This window comes from Bos mutus, chromosome 14 (genome assembly GCF_027580195.1).
Source record: "Bos mutus isolate GX-2022 chromosome 14, NWIPB_WYAK_1.1, whole genome shotgun sequence".
NCBI lineage: Eukaryota > Metazoa > Chordata > Mammalia > Artiodactyla > Bovidae > Bos > Bos mutus.
The window spans coordinates 12,771,761-12,797,606 of NC_091630.1; the positions used below are offsets into that span (position 1 = coordinate 12,771,761).

The following is a 25,846-nucleotide window of genomic DNA, read 5'->3' on the forward strand; positions in this document are numbered from 1 at the left end:
GGACACGACTGAGCGACTTCACTTTCCCTTTTCACTTTCGTGCATTGGAGAAGGAAATGGCAACCCACTCCAGTGTTCTTGCCTGGAAAATCCCAGGGACGGGGGAGCCTGGTGGGCTGCCGTCTCTGGGGTTGCACAGAGTCGGACACGACTGAAGCAACTTAGCAGCAGTAACTTCTTTGAAACACATGCGTATTGCATTTTTGCTCCAGAGTTACCAAGTCAGAGTTTTATCAGTCAGGCTTTTTAGGTCGTGGTGGAGCTGTGCGTAAGAAGGTCCAGAGAACCTCACTTGGTGTAGCCTCATTCCCTTCCAAGCAATTTCATAATTATTCCTAGTGTTCACCTTAGCCTGTTCTTTTATTTTAAAGGAGGAAGTAATCCTTCAGAAAAATTACTGTGTATGAGAACCTTTGTTTTCTGGATGAGGTTCATTATTGTCTGTTCTTTTAAATTTCTTATCCATTTGTTTATTTTGTTCCAGGTACTACTGTCGTTCCTTAGCATCTTGTTGCATGTTCTTCTAGGAGGGACAGTGTGTTTGTGTGTGACACGCACATATAGCTGTGTTTTAAAAATCAGAAGAGCATTTTACTGTACATGTTGTTCTATCACCTGTTGTCTTGAGCTGAGTTAGTTTTAAGTGTGCTCTTTGATTCCTAACGTAATGCGCATTTTCCTACGTAGCACGGTGTTTCACAAGAGGATTTTCTACGGAAGAGTCAAGATAGAAATGTGAGAGACGTGGTGTATGACGTGGCCAGCCAGGCACACTTGCACCTAAAGCACGTAAGTAGCCTCCTTTAGCCGAATCATTTAGGAAACCGTTGTTTCTAGCTGTGGCTACTCCTAAGGCTTGGTTGTAGCGTTTTCTGTTTAACAGTGTGTATCCATTGCTCAGTGAAATCCCAGCAAATGTATCTCAGGGACTATTGTAAACTTTTTCCACTTTTTAAAAATCCCCCTTTCTCCTCCTCAGCTTCCTCAGTGAGGCTGTCCTGGGACTCGTCTGCTCACTGTTTCTCTGTCTCTCAGGGGAGAGCGTGTCTTCCTGCCTGGTCAAGGCTGATGCCTCTCCTCTTCCGTCCTTCCAGAGCTTTACATCCTCAGCAGTTCCCAGCTGGTGTTTTCAGCTGGCCTCTCTGACAGCTTGCCCCGTTTATCTTCTAGTTTGTTGCTACTGTGTTTAGTGAGCAGCCCGTGGGACCCTTCTGTTTCTTACTTTTCCCTCCCAGTTAACCTTTTTTGAATACACGTTCTATGTGTATTTTTACTTCAAGGCCCTCACCACTGTGACCCTGTTCACCGGGCTGTAATTTGGCTTCCATCCTGCATGCTCTTAATAATCATCTCTAGTAAATCATTTCCTATTGCCACATTTGAAAGAGTATCTGATTTATTGCATTCTTAAACCCTCTTGGTAGCTTCAACCTGATTGCTTCCAGGATATGAGTGAATGCCATAGGAATTGCAGGGGAGTCCAAAGGGCTGTGCCTCTCCTGTGGCTCAGTCTTATTTCGTACCTGCGACATCTCCTAAGAGAGATTTGTAAGGGGGAAATTGTGTCACTGAAACCATGGTGGTCTTTGAATCTTGCAGGTATACTCATTCTCAGTATACAATGTAAGAGCAAATTTGTTGCAGCAAGTATTTTTCTAACTTATCTAGTTTGCTCAGTCAAAATAGTTTCTGAAATTAAAATTTCCACTTAAGTTATTAAAGCCCAGAAAGTACAAAGACATGATTCTCATATTTAATACTTTGTGGTTGTTCAGTTGCTCAGTTGTGTCCGACTCTGCAACCCTGTGGACTGCAGCACACCAGGCTTCCCTGTCCTTCATTATCTCCTGGGGATTGCTCAGACTCATGTCCTTTGAGTCGGTGATGCCATCCAACCATCTCATCCTCTGCCATCCCCTTCTCTTGTCTTCAATCTTTCCCAGCTTCAGGGTCTTTTCCAATAGTCAGTTCTTTGTGTCAGATGGCCAAAGTATTGGAGTTTCAGCTTCAGCATCAGTTCTTCCAGTGAATATTCAGGGTTAATTTCCTTTAGGATTGACTCGTTTGATCTCCTTGCAGTCCAAGGGACTCTCAAGAGTCTTCTCCAACACCACAGTTCAAAAGCATCAATTCTCTGGCTTGGTCCAATTCTCACATCCGTACTTGACTGCTGGAAAAACCACAACTTTGATTATATGGATCTTTGTTGGCAAAGTAATGTCTCTGCTTTTTAATATGCTGTCTAGGTTTAATACTTACCAAGTAATTTAATACTTACCAACTAATTCAGCCATAATAAGTCATTAAAAAATAAAGAGTGTCTGATTTAGGGAGGGTAGATATTTTACATGTATGTATGTGAATGTATATACATACATATATACATATAATGAGCTTCCCCAGTGGCTCAGCAGTAAAGAATTCATCTGTGATGCAGGAGATGCGGATTCGATCCCTGGCTCGGGAATTCCCCTAGAGGAGGGCATGGCAACCCACTCTGGTATTCTTGCCTGAAAAATCCTATGGACAGAGGAGCCTGGCGGGTACAGTCCATGGAGTCGCAAAGAGTTGGACACGACTGTAGCGACGGAGCACAGCACCGAGCACACACATAACAGAGGAAGAAGCGACTAGACTTGATAACTGATTGGATCGTAGCAGGGTCAGGGAGCAGGAAGGGGAAGGTTTCATGAAGTTCAAATATAGATTGTGCTAGTGCCAGTCAGAGACTGCAGTAGAAAAGCAGTGGTGTGCTGGCTGCTGATCAGTAGTCTTCTGGGCATCACTGAATTTAAGGGGATTCGAGGGCATTTAAGGAAGTGGGCCAAAATGCAGATTGCAGGATGACGACTGTAAGAGGAGGTCAGAACTGGAGATACAGCCTGGGGAGTCATTCAGGTGGAAGGCTTAGGGTTAAAGCTCCAGGTGTGGATACGCTGTTGTCCAAAGACAGTGTATATTTAGACAAGAAGGCCAAAGGCTGAACCTTGAACCCACCTCCAGTTCTCAGGTAGGAAGGAGAACTCGGAGTCAGTGTGTTGGAAACCTAAGGGAGGAGCAGATTCCAAGAATGGGAAATACTAAAGTCCTGCATTCCTTAGAGAGATTGAAGAGAAAAGAGGGGTATGCTGATCAGTAAATTGTGAATGATCTCGAAGAGAGCAGTTTTAGTAGATGGAGTAAAACCGGAGTACAGTGGGTTGAGAATTGAGTCAGGGAGTAGAAGTAGTTTCTGACGATGTAAACAAAGGCCTGTAGACAGAAGTGGGCTTGGGGAGGGTGGAGGGTGGGCATTACTCCGGGTGGGTCGAGGCTTTGTAGTCCAGGGCATTAGGGAGCTGGGTTGGATAGGTAAGATTAGATTCAAGATGCGGAGGCCTTTGAATTCTAAGATGAGTAGTTGAGACATGATCTATCAGGGAGTTAAGTTAAACAATGACTTTATGACATTAATTTGGCTGCTTGTGTGACATGAATTAACGGTAGGGGAACACAGACGCAGGAAGCGTGGCTGGGAGGGTCTTATAGTCATCTAGGCGAGAGAGGCTGACATCCAGGCTGGGGAGGTGCTGGGACTGATGTGCAAATACAGTCGACCCTTGCACAACCACAGGGCTTAGGGTGCCAGCCTTCCACGCAGTTGAAAATCCACACATCATTTACAGGTGGCCTTTTGTATCCAGGGTTCCTCTGTGTGTGGCGGGGGGCAGTGGTGGTCAAAGTTGTGGCAGCTGGAAATGCGAAAACCAAATGACAGAGAGAGTAGAATTCTTGGGACTTGCCTGGTGGTCCAGTGACTGAAATCCCGCGTTCCCAATGCAAGGGGCCTGGGTTTGATCCCTGGTCAGGGAACTAGATCCCACGTGCTGCAGCTGAAAATGCTGCATGCCACAGTTAAAACCTGGCGGAGTCAAATAAAATAAATAATTTTTTTTTAAAGAAGAATAGAATTCTTAATATAGTGCCTTTTCCTGATTTCTTTAGGTTTGGCAAGTTAATCTCAACCAGCAAGAGATAACTGTTTTCTTGTTTTCAAGAAAGGCCCTAGCGATGCTGTTTGAAACTGCTGGTGTTGTTTTGTGTTCACTTTCAGAGGGAGAGGGTTAATTTCCAGAAATACTTGTCTTTCAAACCAGTTTTCTTTTGTCTTCCCTTTTTAGGCTAGGTCCTTCCACAGAAGTGTTCCTGTGAAAGCATTTCCTGCTTTTCTTCAGACTGTAAGTAGGTTAACAGAATAAGTTGTTTAATTATTAAAGCAGATGTGTATAGCCTTTTTTTTTTTAATAAGGTTTCCAGTGCAGTTCTTTAGTCTGTAGTATTTGTTTTTGTTTTCGTCCCTTAGGGTAGGTTTTGTTGGTTAACGTTCTGCTCTTGGTGAAGGTCATGCCTGTGTTCCCCAGAGGCAGGTGAGTGGAATTATCATTAGTGCTGACTGCAGCCAGACCACGTTGGTTTGAATTTGCTTTGTCACTTACTGTGGAACAAGTTCCTTAATCATTATGTTCCTCAGTTTACTCATAGGTAAAATGGGACTCACAGGATAAACTACCTCATAGGAGTGTTAGGCTGCTTCTAGCCATATAAGTATGACCTAATGGTGTACTTATGAATTTTTTTCTCAATAGTGACCATATTGTAGCACTGGTTCCTGAAAGTGCAGTGCTGAGCTGGCTGCATCAGAATCATCTTGGAAAGCCTCTTCAAAAATACTGATTCCTGGGGTCTTCTTACTAAGACTCAGACTCTTGGGGTTGTGGGGGGCATTCCTAAGAGGATTTGTGATGATTTTTATTTTTTTAATTACCCAGGTGATTCTGATGTATAGCCAGGTTCAGGAACCATTGTTGTAAAATACATTAAAAAATGAGAACAACTTCCGGTTAGTAGCACCTAATATGGGAAACAGATTCTGAGCTAGATCATGTCATACATTATTCTTCAGTGTGGTTTACTTCATTTTGTAGACCAAGGTTCAAAGATTTGTGATGTTTGAAAATGGAAAACTCAAGCATTTTCTACAGTACCAAACATATCTTCTACCTTTCTCCCTAAAATATGTTCCAAGATGCTCTTCTGTTCCTTGACATCTTTTGTCCTAGGTCTCAGATCTGAGTGTTTGAAATCATTTTGTTTCTTTACTGAGTTTACTTATTATGAAAGTAATACATTAATATTTTAGATGTTCATATAACAAGAGGCAAAAGAAGAATTGGAATCTTTTCTCAATTCTATCCTTTCCAGAGATAATGTCTGTTCATCTTTTCGGACTTTTTATATTCATATAATTATATATTGTTTTTGGTATAAATGAGACGTCAAGCCTCTCTTTCTGTGTCAACACATTCTAAATCACCATTTTTAATTGTTATTTATTTGATCATTTGGTGATGTACCATCACCTATTTTGAATTACAAGCCGCAAGAAGATTAAATACTGTTTTGTTCACTTTTGTGGAAAAAAAGGTTGTTCTCAACTCTGGTTGTCCGTCAGAATCACTTGGGGGAACTTTTAAAACAAAACAATGTTGGGCTTCTCTCTAAACCAACTAAATCACAGTATTTAAGAGGTGGGATCTAGGCATTGATACCACTTACAAGTTCCCCCGGAAATCATGAAGTGCAGCTAGGCCAAGAACCAGTCTTTTGGGCTGGTGGCGTGGTCCCTGGCCTGGCAGTATCTGCCTGGGGTCATGTAGAAATGCACATTTGGGGTCTGCCGCAGACCTAATGGATCAGAGACTCCTCGGGCTGGAGCCCAGTTCTCAGTTTCCAAACTGTGCGAGGAGAAAGTGGCGGGACTGCATGACAGTCCCGGGGAGCTGCTGCTGTCCTACTCCTCATCCCAGCCGGGGCATGCATCACCCCATGTGCTGTGTGTGGGGGGCATCTGTTAATTACTTTCTTCAAAGAAAAGGTTCTGCTGTTTGAAAATGACTCGTCCGGGGTAGCATATGTTGTCCTCTATAGATGAGGTTTTCAGAAAAGTGAAGTGCTAGTGAAAGTCGCTCAGTCGTGTTCAACTCTTTGAGACCCCATGGACTATACAGTCCATGGAATTCTCCAGACTAGAATACTGGAGTGGGTAGCCTTTCCCTTCTCCAGGGGATCTTCCCAACCCAGGGATCAAACCCAGGTCTCCTGCTTTGCAGGCAGATTCTTTACCAGCTGAGCCACAAGGGAAGCCCAAGAATACTGGAGTGGGTAAGCCTATTCCTTCTCCAGCAGATCTTTCCAACCCAGGAATCGAACTAGGGTCTCCTGCGTTGCAGGCGGATTCTTTACCAGCTGAGCTACCAGAGAAGCCCATGGTTTTCAGAAGCTATATTCAGAAATTATAACATCTTTGAAAATTTCACAATGAATTTGTTACCTTGAACAATTTATTTGCCATTAGCCAGAATTTGCTTGGTGAAGGAAATAGCAGCCCACTCCAGTATTCTTGCCTGGAGAATCCCATTGACAGAGGTGCCTGGTGGGCTGCAGTCCATGGGGTCCCAAAGAGTCAAACGTGACTGAGTGACTCACTCACTCAGACTTTGAACCAAATCCTGATTTGTGAATGCTTAGTTGAGCTCTAATTTTGAGGTCTGTTTCATTTGTATTTCAGTGAAATCTTCTCCTGATTATAAAAGCAATATATTCTCATAATAGAGATTTGGACAATATAAAAAGAATATTAGAAGAAAATAACTATCATACCATAAATAGCACAGTTCCTGGACCCAGAGATAAAAGCTATTTACTCTGTTCTTTTTTTTTTTTTTTAACTTTACATAATTGTATTAGTTTTGCCAAATGTTCTTTTTTTTTTCTAATGAATTTCTGTGTGTATTTAAAAATCACGCTTTAAAAAAAAAATAAAAATCACGCTTTATATGGTAGTGTCCTATTTATCAAGCATTTAACCACATCATTAAAAATATTTATTAATATTTAATGGCTGTATAATTCTTTATTATGTGCTTGCACCTTAATTTCAGTAACTTTTCCTGTAATTGGATATTATGAAACTATTAAAATGTACATAATAAAATTCTTAGAGATGAAAAGTTAATCACAATATATTGAGTGATTCAAAAAAGCAGGTTACGGTAGAGTCCAGTGGTTGAGAGTCCTCCTTCCAGTTCAGGGGACACACAGGTTTGATCCCTGGTCTAGGAAGATTAAACATGCCGCAGGGCAGCTAAGCCGGTCACCACAGCTAGAGAAGCCTGCATGCCACAATGACGATTTCACACAGCCAAAGAATGAGTTACAGAACATTATGAATAATATGAGCTTTTTTCCCCAAAAAAACAAAGAGAACATGTGAGAGCCCATAAAATACCTTGAAAGGTTTTCCTTTTATTCTTTTTTAAAGTGTTTTTTATTTGATATCTACAAATGAGTATATCTATACGTATGCACGTATTGTGAAGCATAACATAATGAACACCCATGAACCCACTGCTCCATCCAGGACCTAAAAGGTTGTTGTTCCATTGCGCTCACGTGTTTTCCCCATCTCATCCCCTTCTGCCTTCCTCCTCCAGGTAGCTGTCCTGGACTTGGTATTTATTATTCTAAAAATGCTTTTCCCATTTTGTATATTCCTAACCAGTATGTTGCTTAGTTTTGTTTTTGAGCTTTATAAAAATGGATCATTTTCTGTTTATTTCTTATAGGTTACACACACACACACATATAATGTTGCTAAGATTTATCCATATTATTCTATCTAAATACATTTTAATTTCACTGCAGCTTAATATTTCATCATGTGAACATTTTATTTATCTATTTGTTTCTGTCAAAGAACTTCTGGACTGTTTCCAGGTCTTTGGCAGCTGTGTGCGTTCATGCACATACCTGATGTGTGTATATAAGTTGAGAGATTCAGAAGTGGAGACTGAATTGATACGTAAACTTACTCGTTGATAGTGTATGGGAGAAACCTAGTCCTGTAGACGGGCCCCAGCCGGCTGTGGACACCCAGGTCGTGCCGCAGAACTCCAGGGGGTGCTGTGCGCGTGGGTGAGAGGGCGGTGGGGCCGCTTTGCGTCGTGCAGTGCCAAACTAGGTGCCTCTCTGTGTAATAAGAAGTTATTGCAATATGTTAAAAATTTACAGATTAGTAACATTGAAATCCATGAAGAGCACTGCCCATCGGCAGTGTTTTCTAACCTGCCCCCCGCCCCACCCCAATCCCAGAGAAAACTTTGCCGAGTTTTGTGTGATGGGGGAGCATGGCGTGACCTCTGAGGGACCTGGGATTGTTCTCCCTGGTTGCAGATTTTCTTCTAACAAGAATATGGAGACTCTGAACTTTTTCACAAAATACTGTTTTAAGCAACTTGGGCTCCCGCTCATGGCACAGTGCATTTCTGTGGAGGGTTGGGCTGGGGAGGGTGTTCCTTTTCCTTAATTGAAACACCACTTTTGTATCGGAGAAGGCGATGGCACCCCACTCCAGTACTTTTGCCTTGAAAATCCCATGGACAGAGGAGCCCAGTAGGCTGCAGTCCATGGGGTCGCTCAGAGTCAGACAGGACTGAGCTACTTCACTTTCACTTTTCACCTTCATGCATTGGAGAAGGAAATGGCAACCCACTCCAGTGTTCTTGCCTGGAGAATCCCAGGGACGGGGGAGCCTGGTGGGCTGCCATATATGGGGTCGTACAGAGTTGGACACGACTGACAGGACTTAGCAGTAGCAGTAGCAGTTTTGTATTCTACAGAATCTAGTAATAAAATAGGGCAAATCATTTCTTTTTTACATTTTGACCAGAACACTATAAATTACGATCCAAATTAGCTTGATAGTCCTAGCTCTGTGATACAGTTAGCTTCATAACTTCCAGATTTCTTAGAAGATGTCTTTATTTTCTCTCTTTTAAAAATTCTCGTTTACAGTCTTAGCATGCAGAAGACCATCTCAGGAATACTAAAGTAGCCTTAATACCTGCTGGTTTTATTTTTGTTTCTTTAAAAGACTTAATCTATATGATCTGGTGACCATTATTCTCTTTTTCTAGGTTGCTCTGGAGGACTATTTAAAGAAAATTCAACAAGTGGATTTTGATCTATTCCACCCATCTTTACAGCGGAAGAATACTTTGCTCCCATTATCTTTGTATATTCAGTCATGGAGAAAAAGATACTAAAATAATGTCATGGCACTGATATTTATTAGTTTTACGGAAGTGTCCTTAGTTTAGGGTTCTTGTTTACACACAACAGGAACTACTTAAGGAAAAAATGAATTTATCGGGGGAGTGTGTAGGTCACAGAATGGATGAGAAGTTGCTGTGGGGCCAGGCGGCCAGGATTCTGCCCCGCCCGACCCTTGTCGGCAGCAGTGCAGACCTTCCGGGGAGTGGAGCCCGTCCCAGCTGCACTGAGGCTGCTGGCCGTGCTTCCGCCGCCAGAGGGCAGGGGAGTGGCAGCTCCCCTCCCTCTCTCACCGTTGCAGAGGAACCGGGAAGGGGCTGAAGTAGGACTGGGTTTGTATGCTGAGCAGCCAGACCCCAGGCATCCAGTACAGCTGGGAAATGCGTTTATCTAAGGATCACGAAGAGTGAAGTGAACATCAGTGTTTGAGGCCTTTATATCTCTAACGTTTATTCTTTCCCACCCTGTGAAAATTTGTCCATGATGATACAATAACTTCTTTAGGGTGGCTGACTATCAAGGGCTCCAATCCTAATGTAATTTTAGGTCTGACTTGAAGGCTTTTACTTTTATGTTTACCTTTTTGCTTCACTCTCTGTCATCGAGTATTATCATCATGAACAAAACTCTTCTTAACAAAATGTGTTAATGTAAATTAAATTAACAAAATTGTGTTAAAAATTGATTAAGGGGATACTCCATTTTTAAAAACTAGTGGACTAGTTGAGCTTCCCAGTTAAAAAGCTCTGTGCCATGTACTTTGACCAGTGTTCTCATCTGATCTTCAAAACAATGAAACAAGAAACGTTTGGGGATTAAAAGTTTTAATTATAAAATACATACTAATTGCAAAAAGCAGAATTATTTGCATCACTCATAGTTGGCAGATCTGGATTGTGAATGAGTCTCTAGCTCCCAGCACTGGATTCCACCCTGGTTTCCTTTTTGTACCGTTTCTCTGTCTCATCTCAAGTCTTTGGTTTCAGCTATGAATAAGTGCCTTGGAGAAGGCGATGGCACCTCACTCCAGTACTCTTGCCTGGAAAATCCCATGGACGGAGGAGCCTGGTAGGCTGCAGTCCATGGGGTCGAGAAGAGTCGAACATGACTGAGTGACTTCACTTTGACTTTCCACTTGCATGCATTGGAGAAGGAAATGGCAACCGACTCCAGTGTTCTTGCCTGGAGAATCCCAGGGACGGGGGAGCCTGGTGGGCTGCCGTCTATGGGGTTGCACAGAGTCGGACACGACTGAAGCAACTTAGCAGTAGCAGCAGCATGAGTAAGTGCCTACTTCAATTGTGAATTAATGATGGCTTAAAATATTACATTTTTGCAAATAAAACTCAACACTGAGAGCTGCTCAAGAGCAGGAATACTTTGTTTTATTCTTGGGATCCCCAGTTCTTAGTATGGCTTCTGATTTAGAGCAAGTGAAGGTTAATAAATGTATAAATGAATTAAGATACAGTGCAGTTGTTTATGTTATTGTACTTATGGATTATACTGATGGTGAAAGAAGATCTTACTTAATCCTGAGGCTTTAGAGAGCTAAAAGAGGAGAACCTATGGAAATGGGACACGTTTCCTCTTGGAATTCCGAATGGTCCAGAGTTGAAAAGTTCATTAGAGACGGTCTATTACTAAGCATTGTCTTTGGGTCTCAGGTTAAACTTGGCAGCAGTTGGCCACTAAGCATCTTAGTTCCTGTCTTAAGAAGGGTTTAAACACTCAACTGGATTACTGGATTTTTTACTGGCTCAGAAGCCAGTTTACTGTTAAGCAAATAATTTCAAAATACTTTCTAAGTCCTTTTAAATTTGATGCTTAGAGATTTGGATGAAGTTTCCAGTCTCCTAGAGATTGAGATAGCTTATTGATTGATGTTTACTGTACTATTAATTTCCTGGCATTAAAGATACTCCGCTAGATGGTGCCAACATTGCTTTTTATTTTTCAGATCTGTTTTTTATTAGAGCATTTAAAGGAGTCAGATACATTTTCAAACCATTTAAGACACATTTTGATATTGAATAAGTGGAGAGCAACAGATAACAAATATTAAGTGTTAATCTCAATGTAGGTAACGTTGCTTATCATAAAATACGTTGAATAGTCCCCCAATCAGCTAGCATTATTGTTTCTGTCCTTTTGGTTAAATCTCTCCTTTTGATGAAAGTTAAATGTCTCCTGAGAAATAAAGCAGCAGTTAACACTTAGCACGAACTTGCCCAGGTGATCTGCTCTGCGCCCCTTTGCTTTAATCTTGACAGCGAAGTAGGTCTTTATTTTCCAAAGGATAAAACTGCCTCGGTTCAAGGTCACACAGCCATTAGAACTAGAGTTGGATGCCAAACCCACATTAGTTCAGTGCCAAAGCTCACAACCCATATATTTTTTTTTTTTACCATTCTTGAGATTGTAAAATAAACAGCCAAGTTTAAAGCTCAAGGGCACAACTTTTTTTTCCCCCAGAAATAAGTATTACTGAGTAAATTTAGGTACAAATTGGGCTAAAAAGTATATGTATGTATATTCTTAACTACAGATCAGAGAAGTAAATAGGCAACTGAAGTAGATATTACGTGCTGGTTCTGGGTACACACAGGAGGGACACATAACCACCTTGGAGGTCAAAGGTTTCCCAGAGGAGGGGACATGTGAGGAATCTCAGGAAGTTGGGGTAGCAGGCAGGCTTTGGGAAGGGGTGCAGGTGTTGTGGGGAGGTTCCAGCTGAGGAAGCAGCAGGAACAAAGGCAGGAGGCAGAACTGATGCAGCCTCTAGCAAGAATCTTAAATTTTTTGGCTTCAGCTTACTTAAGTGAAATGAATATAATGTTCAGAGTTCTTAGGAAAGTTCATGACTAAAAAGTGACTATATCTCCTGATCTAGTGAAATGTTTTAAATTAAGATCACCGACTCAGGAGTTTATATCTTGCCTGTTTCACCAGATGCCTCCGTGTCTTTGGATTTGTTTTAGCTGGTATTAATAGGACTTTTCTGAAGACACTGGCCTGATGGATTGCCTTGTCCATAAAGATCCACAGAGGTGTAAACATGCTGACAGTTACTGAAAATCAAATGTTATACTGCTGTTTGGAGGACTAATAATAAACCACATGCATCCAGAATTGGGAAGGGTATTGGAGATGGACCGGAAGGAAGGGAGGAGGTGGGGAGTGGTTGTGAGAATACCACGAATACCTTAAACACTTCACTCTCTCCACTTCCTCCTGTAGTGAACATGTATTTTTTTGGGTATAGCTACAAAGTTCGTTCTAAAGAATTGAATGAAAGTCGCTCAGTTGTGTCTGACTCTTTGTGACCGCATGGACTATATAGTCCATGGAATTCTCCAGGCCAGAATACTGGAGTGGGTAGCCATTCCCTTCTCCAGGGGATCTTCCCAACCCAGGAATTGAACCCAGGTCTCCTGCATTGCGGGCGGCTTCTTTACCAGCTGAGCTACCAGGAGTGGTTGTGAGAATACCATGAATACCTTAAACACTTCACTCTCCACTTTCTCTTGTAGTGAACATGTATTTTGGGGGTAGAACCTTCAAATGAGAAAAATGATTGTAAGCAAGGAATGTGATGAAATTTATCAAACAATGAACAGATGGACAGATTTTTTTTTGCATCAAGTCTGTATATACTGATTAAAAAGAGTTTGTTCAACAACAAAAAGGAGTGATATTTGGCACATTATTAAATATGTAGCTCATTATGTAGTATAAGCTGAATAAAGAAATTTTGAAAGTTTAGATACAGCAGTATAATGCTGTGAAGTATCCGAAGGAGCCTGACTGCGTTCAAGCTCCAGTTTCACCACCCTAACAACCGTGTAACCTCAGCAAGTTATGAGAACCCTCTGGTGCCTCAGTTGTCCCACTTGTAAAATGGGTAGAATCACAGTATCGGCTTCAACATGTAAAATGCCTAGAAGAGGGACAGGAGCCCACATGGAGTAAACACTAAATGATGTTAACCTTAGTATATAGAAGACAGGCACATTTTGATTTTCAGGCATGGCATTTAAAGAAGAAGAAATTTAATGCCTTTAGATCTGACAGTTTTCAGCGTGAACTATTATCTCACTCCCAGCCTGATAAATTTATGTTACGTGCTTGCTCTGTAAGACTTGAGTTTGCAAACAGTGGTTTAGGAGAATTTGTGAATGATGGATTAATAACAAGTGATTACAAGTAACTGGAGGCTGGGTCCACTAAGCGTAGCCATGAGTTCTCCCTGCAAGCGGACTGCATTTTAACTATTGTTTACCTGTCTGTCCCTCGCTCATCCAAAGTTCTTTAGTGCAAGACCATGTTCCATTCATCTCTGTATCCCCAGAACCTATCATAGATCCTGTTGCTGCTCCATAAATCTTTATGGTCTGGATGAACGTGCCACAGTATAAGGTGGGGTGGTGGGCTCCAAGGAAATGTTAACGGATTGGGGCTTATATGTAAGGGATGAACTGGAAGTTCATGTCAGAAGGTGGTGAATGGACAGTGTATATGGCATTCAAACGTCTGGACTGTGGGGTAAAATGGAAAAGCAGGGTGTAAGGAAAGAGTAAGGCTGGAAAGATAAATTATAGACACATTAAGATGTTTGGGTTTGAAAAATGACATGAAGTTTGAAAATACTGGGCCATTCACAAATGGTCCATAATACATGTATTTTGTATATATGCTTATGAATATTATTTTCATTATTTCTGGTGTAATCATAGATTTAATAAGCATACCTTTTGAATCAGATTTGAAATAAAATATCAGCCCACTCCAGTGTTCTTGCCTGGAGAATCCCAGGGACGGGGGAACCTGGTGGGCTGCCGTCTATGGGGTCGCACAGAGTTGGACACGACTGAAGCAACTTAGCAGTAGCAGTAGCAGCTACTAACAGTCTGGAGAAGGAAATGGCAACCCACTCCAGTGTTCTTGCCTGGAGAATCCCAGGGACGGGGGAACCTGGTGGGCTGCTGTCTCTGGGGTCGCACAGAGTCGGACACGACTGAAGCGACTTAGCAGCAGCAGTAGCAGCTACTAACAGTCTGGAGAAGGAAATGGCAACCCACTCCAGTGTTCTTGCCTGGAGAATCCCAGGGACGGGGGAACCTGGTGGGCTGCTGTCTCTGGGGTAGCACAGAGTCGGACACGACTGAAGCAACTTAGCAGCAGTAGCAGCAGCATCTTTATTCTTACGGATAAGTCTATGGATTGACTTTATTACCCAGTATAGATACTGTTTTCCTTTGAGTCACCCTTCTCTCATTAAACAGTCCTGCCTTGGTGTTCTGTGTCTTTTCCCTTTTATTTTTAATCACGATTAATCTTCACAGCTGCTTAGTTATATAATAATATCCTGTGTTTAAACACAGGCCTACAGATTGAATTTCTCAGAGAGCAAGTTCAAGATCTTTTTAAAACCACAAGATCTCTTTTATGGGTGCTACAAAGATTCTTTAGGAGCGCAGCATTAATGATTTGAGAAGCTATTTCATCTATTTTACATTTGTTGCTTGTTTCAGTGATTTTTATCCTGTGTTAATCTTGTAAGTGGGCTAATAAGCTGAGAAAGTTTTCATTTAACATACAGACACCTGCTCTATTCCTTTCTTGAAAGCTGTTCAATGTAGTTGTTAAATCTGCTTGAATCTCAGTTTGGAGGAGTGTATAATACTCTCTTTACTGAACGATCATTTTCTAAATTAATGTATTTATTTTCTTCTTATGCAAGTAACCTACATGTGTTCATTACAGAAATCTTGGGGGGTGGAAATAATGCAAAAGCATAAAGGAAAAACATTTTTAAAATCAACTCGAGGGCTCCCCTGCTGTCTCAGTGGTAGAGTCCACCTGCTGATGCAGGAGACAAGGGTTCGATCCCTGATCTGGGCAGATCCCACGTGCTGCAGAGGAACTAAACTGGTATACCACGAGTATTGAGCCTGTGCTCTGGACACCAGGAGCTGCAACTGCTGAGCCCATATGCCACAACTGCTGAAGCCTGTGCACCCTAGAGCCAGTGCTTTGCAACAAGAAAAGCTGCCACAGTGAGCAGCCCACACACTGCAACTGGAGAAAGCCCAAGTGGCAGTGAAGATCCAGCACAGCCAAAAACAAATCATAAAATCAATTCTGATTGTACCAGGTAAGAGATAACTACCATTAACACAGTGTTTATGTCTTTCCAATTTTTCCTTGGTATATATATGATATACAAAATTGGTGTGTTGTGTATAGTATAGTCTGCATTTTAGCGGAGTAACACAATTTGAAATAGCAATATTCTTTTTATTCATTAGAACACCATTTTAATTCAGTGGTAAAATATTCTCTCTCTTATTTTGCAATTGTAATCCAAATGTATCTAAGGCCTCTGAAGTTAAACTTTCCTTTAATAAAGTTTAAGCCACCATCCCATGTAATGTTCATGTCTCTTATGTCTCCTGCATTGGTAGGAGGATTCTTTACACTGAGCCACCTGGGAAGCCTCACATTTAGGTCCACGTGGAATGAATTTGAAGCAGGATGTGAGGAACATATCCAAGTGAACTGATAGCATCAGCCATCTTGAGCATATACTCAATTTCTATCTGTATTTGAATCTGAAGTGTTATTTTAAATGTTAGAGGAGGTCACTTTTTGAAGATGTTCTCATAACTCCTTTTTATTAAAAATAAAAGGCTTGAGGAGTGAGTGGTTACACTCGGCTTGGTCATTTTTCACGAATCTTTTTTTTTTAATTACTGTTTGTCCAAAAAGACATATTTTGGAGTATCAGTCAAATTTTAGTCTACCCATCAGCTTTCTCTTTGAACCATCTTGGTTTCCTTTTTCTCCCTTTGCTTTTCCCCTCAAATAGTGGAAAGGCAAGAGAAGAGAGGAGAATAAACTAGAAGCCGGTAAACCACAGTTCGCGTTAGCATGTCTCTGAGCAAAAACTTGAAACACAGTTCTAAGTCATCTTGACTAAGATCTCCATTTTGTTTTCTGATTGGTTAGCTCAGGTATGAACCATAATAAACAAGAGAAATGGGCACTGTGCTCAACCAAGGAATATGAGGTAGACTAATAATTTAGCCAATCCAAACTAATACTCATTTACATAAAATTTCAAGATTCATTTAGTTTGGGTGGAGCTGGTGCTGGTAAGGACTATTTTCTCCACTTCTTCTGTGGATGTGGGACCAGTTCATATCGACTGGTTATGTGAGGAGTTGTTTGTGGGGCCTGAGTTAATGAAACGTATTTTAGAGTTCATTCTAGTGATGTTTCATGTCCTGTATGCACTGATGCCACACACAGCTGCTCAGCTTGCCTAGTAAACTTGCTCTGGGAGTTGTTATTCTCCCTGACTTTTTCATGTCTGTGCTGGTGAGTGAGAGACGATGGATGAGCAATAGATGTAATTACGTTGTGTCTCCTGAATGTCAGAGGAAAAATTAAACCAGTGTGTGCCTCAGGGTGTATGGGTTCTGATGGACCAATCCAGCTGGGTCCTGGTGAGAAACTGGAGGTCAGAGATACGTATTTTGCTCTCACCAGAGAAGATTTACTACTGCGACTAATCCCCAGCGCAGCTGTCCTGGTCGTAGAACAGTTCCTAGAAAAGACATTGAGTACGATGGAGAAACAGAAGGGAAGGAAATTGGCAGGCGTGCTCTGAGGGATGACTGCTTGGCTGACAGGCCACTCTCCTGTCTTCTCCACGGAGCGCTCCATAGGCTGCTTGGAGGCCTGAGCTTGGGTCTGCAGCTGCCCAAAGCATGTCGGTTTTGGGACCTGTCATCTGGGACAGAGGGCATCTTCTTGTCCTTGGGAAGTTTTCTCCCACTATTAAAAAATCCCTTAGCTCTTCCTTTATCTTTTCCCCTCTTTGTTCAAGAGAGAACGCGGAAGGGCCCCTTTTTTTGGTTTTTACATTTTTTAAGTTTAATACAAACTCCCCAGATGGGAAGTAACTCCTTCCCATTACTGAGATACAACTCCTCAGTTATTCAGTAGTGATTTACATCACTATGTAGGTTGACATGGCACTTCCTGTTTGGAGTTTTCTCTGTCCCAAACCAAGGAAGCCACCCTAGGGAGTTGAGAATACAATTAAATGGTAAGTGTGACCCTATCCTGGGGCAGGCCTTTTCATTCTTCCTGGCAAACATCTACAATTTCTTCTGCTACTGTGGTCACTCCTTCATGCACATAGGTGAGTGCATGGATGGTTACAACTGCTCAATGTCCACACCTGGAATGAGCTGCCAATGAGTTTTGTTAGAATCCTTAGCAACCTGACTACCCTGCTAGGAGCTGGGGAAGCAAAAATGTCGATGAAACTAGGGTCTAGTAGAAAGAGCTGCTTCCCAGGTGGCGCTAGTGGTAAAGAACTCGCTGGCCGATGCAGGAGACGTAAGAGACACGAGTTTGATCCCTGGGTGGGGAAGATCTGGAGAAGAGCATGGCAACCCACTCCAGTGTTCTTCCCTGAAGGGTCCCGTGGACAGAGGAGCCTGGCAGGCTACTGTCCATGAGGTCACAAAGTCGGACATGACAGAAGCAACTTATGCATGCAGAAAGAAATGGAAACAAGCAAAGTAAAGCATTATCAGATCCATGATACAGGTATATAGAGGAATGTGGGGATCTGAAGAACAGTGTTAAACTCTATTGTGAGAACATACTAGGAAAAAATTCTTAGAGGAAATGATGCTTAAATGGAACCTGTAATGTAAAGTAGGCATTCATCAGGAGGATGAGGATTTGAAAAGCTATTTGTGGTGGATGGAACCATGTGACTGTAGCAGATCTACCATGCTGTTTTATGAACCAGCGTCACTCTCATTCCTGAAATTATTTGAGCTGGAGCTGGGGACACACGGATGACAAGAGTCATGAGTCTCAGGAACCACTGGTGGCCATGTTTTCAGTCTCATAGAAATCTGAGAAATGCAATTCCTATTGAGATGTAGAAATCAAGAAAAGAGAGTGGAAGACATCTAGTCATGGTTCCATGTCTTTGATTTCCACTAACTCCTTGTCCAGCCAACAGTTTGGTTTATGAGTCTTCCAGGAAATTCTTCCCTTTTGCTTAAGTGAGTTTGTCATTATGTCAGGTCCCTCTGAATCTCTGGTAAATGTCTTTGCTCTAAAGAAATAATAAGTAATATCCATTTCTTTTTGCATGCTCAGTCACTTCAGCCATGTCCCGACTCTTTGCGACCCTGTGGACTGTAGCCTGCCGGGCTCCTCTGTCCATGGGATTCTCCAGGCAAGAGTACTGGAGTGGGGTGCCATTTCCTTTACAATTACTTTACTTTCTTTTGATTAATGAATGTTTGGAGGATATGTCTTTTTCTATCCTTTTACTTGCAACCTACCTATAAAGTCACATTTAGATGAGTTTCTTATAGGAGCATTCAGTTGGGTCATGTTTCCTAACCCATTTTGCCAATCTCTTTCAGTTGGGGTATGTATGTATGTATTTTTTCACTTGGTGTATTTAGGTCACTTACGTTTAATGTAATTATTGACGTTAGAACTTAAACCTGCCATTTTATTGTTTTCTGCTCTATTTCTTATGCTTCTGTCTTTTCTTGCCTTTTTATGGATCACTTGAATTTTTTTTTAATTCTATTTTTTATGATCTCTACAGTTTTATTTTAATTTTTATTCTGTAGATTCTTCTATGGCTATAGGGTTTTTGAGTGTATCTCTTGGTAGCTTTTTTAGTAATTGCTCCAGGTATTACTTTACATATGTACAATTTATTACAGTCTGATGGTGTTAGTATTTTATAAATTCAAGTGTAGAAACCTTACCTCCCTTTACAGCTCTTTGCCTTCCCCTGGTTATAGTTGTCTTAAATATTTCCTCTACTCATATTTATAACTATAGCATGCAGTTATAATTTATGTTTCAATCATCAAATAATTTAGAAACTTAGAAGGAAGTGTTCTTACTCATAGTTTTTACTCTGTGTGTGCTTCCTTCCTTTTTCATATTCCTAGATTTCTTCCTTTTCCATTTCATTTCTGTTTAAAGAACTTCTTGAGCCATTTTCTTAAGATAATTCTGCTGATGATGAACTGAACTTTCTTAGTTTTTCTTTAGCTGATGTCTTGATTTTCTTTCATTCTTGAAGGATAGTTTCACTGGATATAGGATTATAGGTTGACAGTTATTTCATTTCAGCACTTCACAAATGTTATGCCACCCCCTTCTTGCTTCTGTGATTTGTGATGAGAAATCTGCCATTATTCAAGCTGTTTTTCTTTTTTATATAAGGCGTTGCTTCTCTCAGCTTTCAAGATACTTTGTTTTTAGGGTTGGTTTGTTGTTGTTCAAATTTTTTATTATATTCAGCAGCATAAAATTACACTTCAATAAATATAAGAAGAATACTGTGTTTATTTTTGTAAAGTTTAACTTGGTAAGGGGTTTCTTTAGGCTTATCCTGTTTGTGATTTATTTAACTTGTCATGATTTACTTAATCTATAGGCTTATGTTTTTTTTGCCAAATTTGGAAAGTTTTCAGTCATTATTTACTCAAGTAATTTTTCAGCTTTGCTCTCTTTCTCCTCTCCTATTGGGATTCAGACAACATAAAGTTAGATTTTTGCTGTGGGTCCATAAATCACTGAGGCTCTGTTCATTCCCCCACCCCACCCCATTCTGTTTTCTCTGTATTGTGCAGATTGGACAATTATTATTGCTCTATATTACAATTCACAGATTTTTTTCCCTCCGACCCCTCCATTCCACTGTTGAGCTCATCCACTGAATCTTCAGCTTTATATTTTTCAGTTCTTAAATTTCCACTTTCTTCTTTTTTATATCTCCTCTGTGCTGAGAGTTCCCACTTATTTGCTCAGACTTTTCTATTTTATCATGTTTCAAGCACATTCATGATTGCTTGTTGAAGCACTGAGATGGCTGCTTTAGAATCTTTCTCAGTTAATTGTAATATCTCTGTCATTTTAGAGTTGGCACCTATTGATGATCTTTTCTCTTTCAAGTTTAGATTTTCCTGATTCTTGGTGTGATGTGTAATTTTCAGTTGAAACGTGGACATTTTGGGTATTACATTATGAGACTCTGGATCTTAAACTTTCTGTTGTAACTGGGTCTTCTCATTCCTGGCAGAGGAAGGGAAGGGCACTGCCTTGTTGCTTGTAGGTTGGGGTAGAAGTCAGCTCACCATGTGGCCTCTGCTGACACTGGAGTGGAAAGGGGCTCCTATGAGCTGCTTGGCAGGGGCGGGAGGTTTGGCTCCCATGAGGCAGCCACCAATACCTTAGGAATTGGTACCAATTCCACCAATAGGAATTCCTTGTTACTGCTCCCCATGGGGCCACTACTGACCTTTAGAAGGTAATGATCAGCCTCATTATCTCTGGGTGGTGGTGAAAATCCTGACTCTTGACTCTGCCTCCTTTGACACCACCCCAGCTGGGATGGAGAGGGGTGCCTTGTTACTGTTGTAGATGGAGTTCAGATGCCCCAAGTGGTCTACTGATAGCACAGGGGCAGGGCCCATTACTGTCCCGTGGGGATGAAAGTCCGGCTCCCTGCAGACTTCTCTGATACCATCTCAGTGTGTGTAGGGTGGGGCGTGGGGGTACAGTTGGGGCCCTTTGATATACCCCACTAGCAGGAAGTCTAGGGTTCCACTCCTTTGATGGTATGAGTGGGAATGGAGTCACCATTTTTATCTGTGGTTTTTGGCTGGAGTAAGTTGGTTAAAAGTTATTTGTCTTGTTAGACTTCCCCTTTCCTGTTATTTTGACTTTTGTTGGGGACTTCTTGCTTGTTTGTTTGCTCCTTTTGGCATTTCTAGGATGCCAGCTTCTTCAGCTCCAGGTCTGGGAACCATGAAGCTAAAAGAAAGCACAGGCAACTCATCACCAGATTGTGCCTCAGATCTCAAAGTCCCTAGCCTGTCTGCATTTTTCTCTCTTCTCATGTCTTATATATAATGTCTAGGGTTTTTGTTGTTGTTGTCCAGTTGCTCAGTCATGTCTGACTCTTTGTGACCCCATGGACTGCAGCACACCAGGCCTCCCTCCTCCCCTACCTTCCAGAGTTTGCTCGAGTTCATGTCCACTGAGTCAATGATGCCATCCAACCATCTCATCCTCTGTTACCCCTGCCCCCCTTCTCATCATGCCCTCAATTTTTCACAACATCAGAGTCTTTTCTAATGAGTCAGCTCTTTGTATCAGGTAGCCAAAATATTGGAGCTTCAGCTTCAGTATCAGTCCTTCCAATGAATATTAAGGACTGATTTCCTTTAGGATGGACTGGTTTGATCTCCTTGCTGTCCAAGGGACCCTCAAGAGCCTTCTCCAGCACCACAATTTGAAAGCATCAATTCTTCATTGCTCAGTCTTCTTTGTGGTCCAGCTCTCACATCCATACATGACTACTGGAAAAACCATAGCTTTGAGTAGACGGACCTTTGTTAGCAAAGTGATATCTTTGTTAGCAAAGTGATATCTTTGCTTTTTAATAGCTGTCTAGGTTTGTTATCTGTCAGATATGCAGATGACACCACCCTAACGGCAGAAGTGAAAGGAACTAGAGAGCCTCTTGATGAAGGTGAAAGAGGAGAGTGAAAAAGCTGGCTTAAAACTAAACATTCAAAAAACTAGGGCTTACCTGGTGGCTCACAGGTTAAAGTGTCTGCCTGCAATGTGGGAGACCCAGGTTCGATCCCTGGGTTGGGAAGATCCCCTGGAGAAGGAAATGGCAGCCCACTCCAGTACTCTTGCCTGGAGAATCCCATGGAGGGAGGAGCCCGATAAGCTACAGTCCATGGGGTCGCAAAGAGTCGAACACGACTGAGCAAGTTCACTATACTATACTAGGTTTGTCATAGCTTTTCTTCCAAGGAGCAAGTGTCTTTTAATTTCGTGGCTGCAGTCAGCATCTGCAGTGAATTTGGAGCCCAAGAAAATAAAGTCTGAAAACAAAAGAAAAAGCTAAAAGAAAAAGGAATAGAACAGCAACAACAACAACAAATATAGTCTGTCCCTGTTTCCATTTTTTCCTCATCTATTTGCCTTGAAGTGATGGGACTGGATGCCATGATCTTAGTTTTTTGAATGTTTAGTTTTAAGCCAGCTTTTTCACTCTCCTCTTTCACCTTCATCAAGAGGCTCTCTAGTTCCTTTCACTTTCTGCCGTTAGGGTGGTGTCATCTGCATATCTGAGTTTATTGACATTTCTCCCGGCAATCTTGATTACCGCTTGTGCTTCATCCAGCCCAGCATTTTGCATGATGTACTCTGCATATAAGTTAAATAATCAGGCTGACAATATACAGCCCTGACTTAACTCCTTTCCCAATTTTGAACCAGTTCATTGTCCATGTCCGGTTCTAACTGTTGCTTCTTGACCTGCATACAGGTTTCTTAGGAGGCAGGTCAGGTGGTCTGGTATTCCCATGTCTTTAAGAATTTTCCAGTTTATTGTGATCCACACAGTCAAAGGCTTTGGCGTAGTCAGTAAAGCAGAAGTAGATGTTTTTCTGCAATTCCCTTGCTTTTTGGACCTTGATCTCTGGTTCCTCTGACCTTTTCTGAATCCAGCTTGTACATCAGGAAGTTCTTAGTGCACATACCGTATAGTTGTGCAGTAGTTTGAGGATTCTTTGGCATTGCCCTTCCTTGGGATTGGAATGAAAGCTGACCTTTTCCAGTCTCGTGGCCATTGCCGAGTTTTCCAAATTTGCTGGCATATTGTGTCAGCAATATGAAAGTGAAAGTGAGTGCAGCACTTTCACAGCATCATCTTTTAGGATTTGAAATAGCTCAACTGGAATTCCATCACTTCCACTAGCTTTGTTTGTAATAATGCTTCCTAAGGTCCACTTGACTTCACATCCCAGGATGTCTGGCTCAAGATGAGTGACCACACCATGTGGTTATTCAGGTCAGCAAGGCCTTTTTTGTACAGTTGTGTGTATTCTTGCCACCTCTTCTTAAGCTCTTCTGCTTCTGTTAGGTCCATACCATTTCTGTCCTTTATTGAGCCCATCTTGGCATGAAATGTTCCCTTGGCATCTCTAATTTTCTTGAGATCTCTAGTCTTTGCCATTCTATTGTTTTCTTCTATTTCTTTGCACTGTTCATTTAAGAAGACTTTCTTATCTCTTCTTGCAATTCTTTGGAACTCTGCATTCAGATGGGTATATCTTTCCTTTTTTCCCTTGCCTTTTGTGCTCTTCTTTTCAGAGAACCATTTTGCCTTCTTGCATTTCTTTTTCTTGGGGATGGTTTTGGTCATCACCTCCTATACAGGGTTTCAAAGCTCCATCCATAGTTCTTTAAGCACTCTGTCTATTAGATCTAATTCCTTGAATCTATTTGTCACTTCTACTATACAATCGTAAAGGATTTGATTTAGGTCATATCTGAATGACCTAGTGGTTTTTCCTGCTTTCTTCAATTTAAGCCTGAATTTTGCAATAACAAGCTCATGATCTGAGCCACAGTCAACTCCCGGCCTTTTTTTGCTGACTGTATAGATAGAGCTTCTCCATCTTTGACTGCAAAGAATATAATCAATCTGATTCCTGTATTGATCATCTGGTGATGTCCATGTGTAGAGTTGTCTCTTGTGTTGTTAGAAGAGAGTGTTTGGTACGACCAGTGCGTTTTGTTGGCAAAACTCTGTTGGTCTTTACCCTGCTTCATTTTGTACTCCAAGGCCAAACTTGCCTGTTACTCCAGGTATCTCTTAACTTCCTACTTTTGCATTCCAGTCCCCTGTGATGAAAAGGACTTTTTTTTTTTTTTTTTGTGTTAGTTCTAGAAGGTCTTGTAGGTCTTCATAGAACCATTCAACTTCCATCTTCTTCGGCATTAGTCGTTGGGATATAGACTGGGATTACTGTGATGTTGAATGGTTTGCCTTGGAAATGAACTGAGATCATTCTGTCATTTTTGAGATTGTATCCAAGTACTGCATTTTGTTGACTATGAGGGCTACTCCCTTTCTTCTAAAGGATTCTCGCCCACAGTAGTAAATATAATGGTCATTTGAATTAAATTTGCCTATTCTGGTCCATTTTAGTTTGCTGATGTAAATGTTGATGTTCACTCTTGCCATCTCCTGTTTGACCACTTCTAGGGTTTTAAGTTGTATTTAATGGGGGCAACATTAAATACAACTTAAAGAAAGCTGAGCACTGAAGAACTGATGCTTTTGAACTGTGGTGTTGGAGAAGACTCTTGAGAGTCGCTTGGATTGCAAGGAGATCAAAGCAGTCAGTTCTAAAAGAAATTAGTCCTGAATATTCATTGGAAGGACTGATGCTGAAGCTGAAACTCCAATACTTTGGCCACCTGATGTGAAGAGCTGACTCATTAGAAAAGACCCTGATGCTGGGAAAGACTGAAGGCAAGAGGAGAAGGGGCCGACAGAGGATGAGATGGTTGGATGGCATCACTGACTCGATGGACATAAGTTTGAGTAAGCTCCAGGAGTTGGTGAAGGACAGGGAAGCATGGCATGCTGTAGTCCATGGGGTTGCAAAGAGTCAGACACGACTGAGCAGCTGAACTGAACTGAATGGAACAACAGGGAAAAGTACATCTACTCCATCTTCCTGTTAACAGAAGTCAAGATATAAAATATCATGAAATGAAATATCTTATTTTATAAAATAGTTGGCTTCATGTTTTTGGAATTGTACAGAGATTTATTTATTGCGGGTATGTTGACTCCCCCACTAGAACTGTTTCTGGCACATGGTAGGAACTTAAAAATATTCAATGACTGAATCTCTACTTCAGTGAGAAAGCTTAAGGACTTAAGTAATTTCTTCTTCAACTGGTAACTTCTCAAGTAATTTCTTCTTCAAACACCCAACACAGTTGGGTCGAGTAAAGAGTGTGGTTAAAGAATCAGTGTAATTAAAAATAATGCTGGTGAGAAATTTAATAAGTTTATTATACTCAGAAGTTAGACAGTGGAACATCTCTCTGCACGATCTGAATTTGGACTGTCTGATTCCAAACCCTGAGCTCTCACACTGGGGCACTCATGAAAGTCAAGGCCCCTTTTGTTCCTTTAGGACAAAGGATGGGTGAGAGGGAGCCCCCACCTGAGACAATGACAAAGTGACAACACAACACTTTCCCACTGAATTAACAGTGTCCTTGCCTTCTTCAGGCAACTGCCCAGTGCTGTCAGCTCCTTCCTTCTGCTCAATGCCAGGCTTCCTGCCTAGTGTCCTAATTACTCCTTGATTCCTGTGCAAATGGGATACCACTCCAATTTCTCTCTTGCAGCTGCATTTTTTTCAGCCCCCCCCCCGACCAAAAACCCAAAAGCAATAGTGCTTTCCCATTTATCTGCAGTGTTTCCTAATGCTACTCACCACTTCCCAGATTTCTCCCTACTCTTGATTTTCAGGATCCTTCACTTTCTTGATTTGCCTCCATTCCACCGATTACTTTCTGACTTCTCTTTACTCCCATCCTCCGACTGGTGCACTTCCTCAAGATTCCTCCTTTCCTGTCCTTGTCCATAGTCTCATTCTCAGCTTATTGACGTCTGGCAGATACACTCATTCATTCATTCAGTGTTCGTTTATCTAGCACCTGCTGTGTACCAGGCATTGTTCTATAGCAGGAAACAGGACAAACAATGTCATTATTCCAGTGGAAGACACAGCAAACAAAAACA

The 25,846-nt window shown here is 41.5% G+C and overlaps 1 protein-coding gene and 1 non-coding gene across 7 annotated transcripts in view; both read left to right on the plus strand.

Annotated features, from left to right (window-relative positions):
- Positions 1–24,834, plus strand: part of NDUFAF6 (NADH:ubiquinone oxidoreductase complex assembly factor 6) — a 50,466-nt gene extending 25,632 nt beyond the window's left edge. For 3 of the 6 annotated variants that reach the window (XM_070382996.1, XM_070382998.1, XM_070382997.1), the window contains 3 exons: positions 688–789; positions 4,161–4,217; positions 9,015–10,620. In XM_070382996.1, coding sequence (XP_070239097.1) covers positions 688–789; positions 4,161–4,217; positions 9,015–9,143 — 288 coding nt within the window. In that variant the 3' untranslated portion in view covers positions 9,144–10,620. Of the gene's footprint in view, positions 1–687; positions 790–4,160; positions 4,222–9,014; positions 15,308–15,617 lie in introns of those variants that run through there. The other 3 variants (XM_070382994.1, XM_070382993.1, XM_070382995.1) reach the window with 3 other exon arrangements.
- LOC138990847 (small nucleolar RNA SNORA14) lies at positions 1,400–1,534 on the plus strand. Its single transcript, XR_011466956.1, has one exon. It is a non-coding gene; the product is annotated as a small nucleolar RNA SNORA14 (small nucleolar RNA).
- Positions 24,835–25,846: the final 1,012 nt, after the last annotated feature.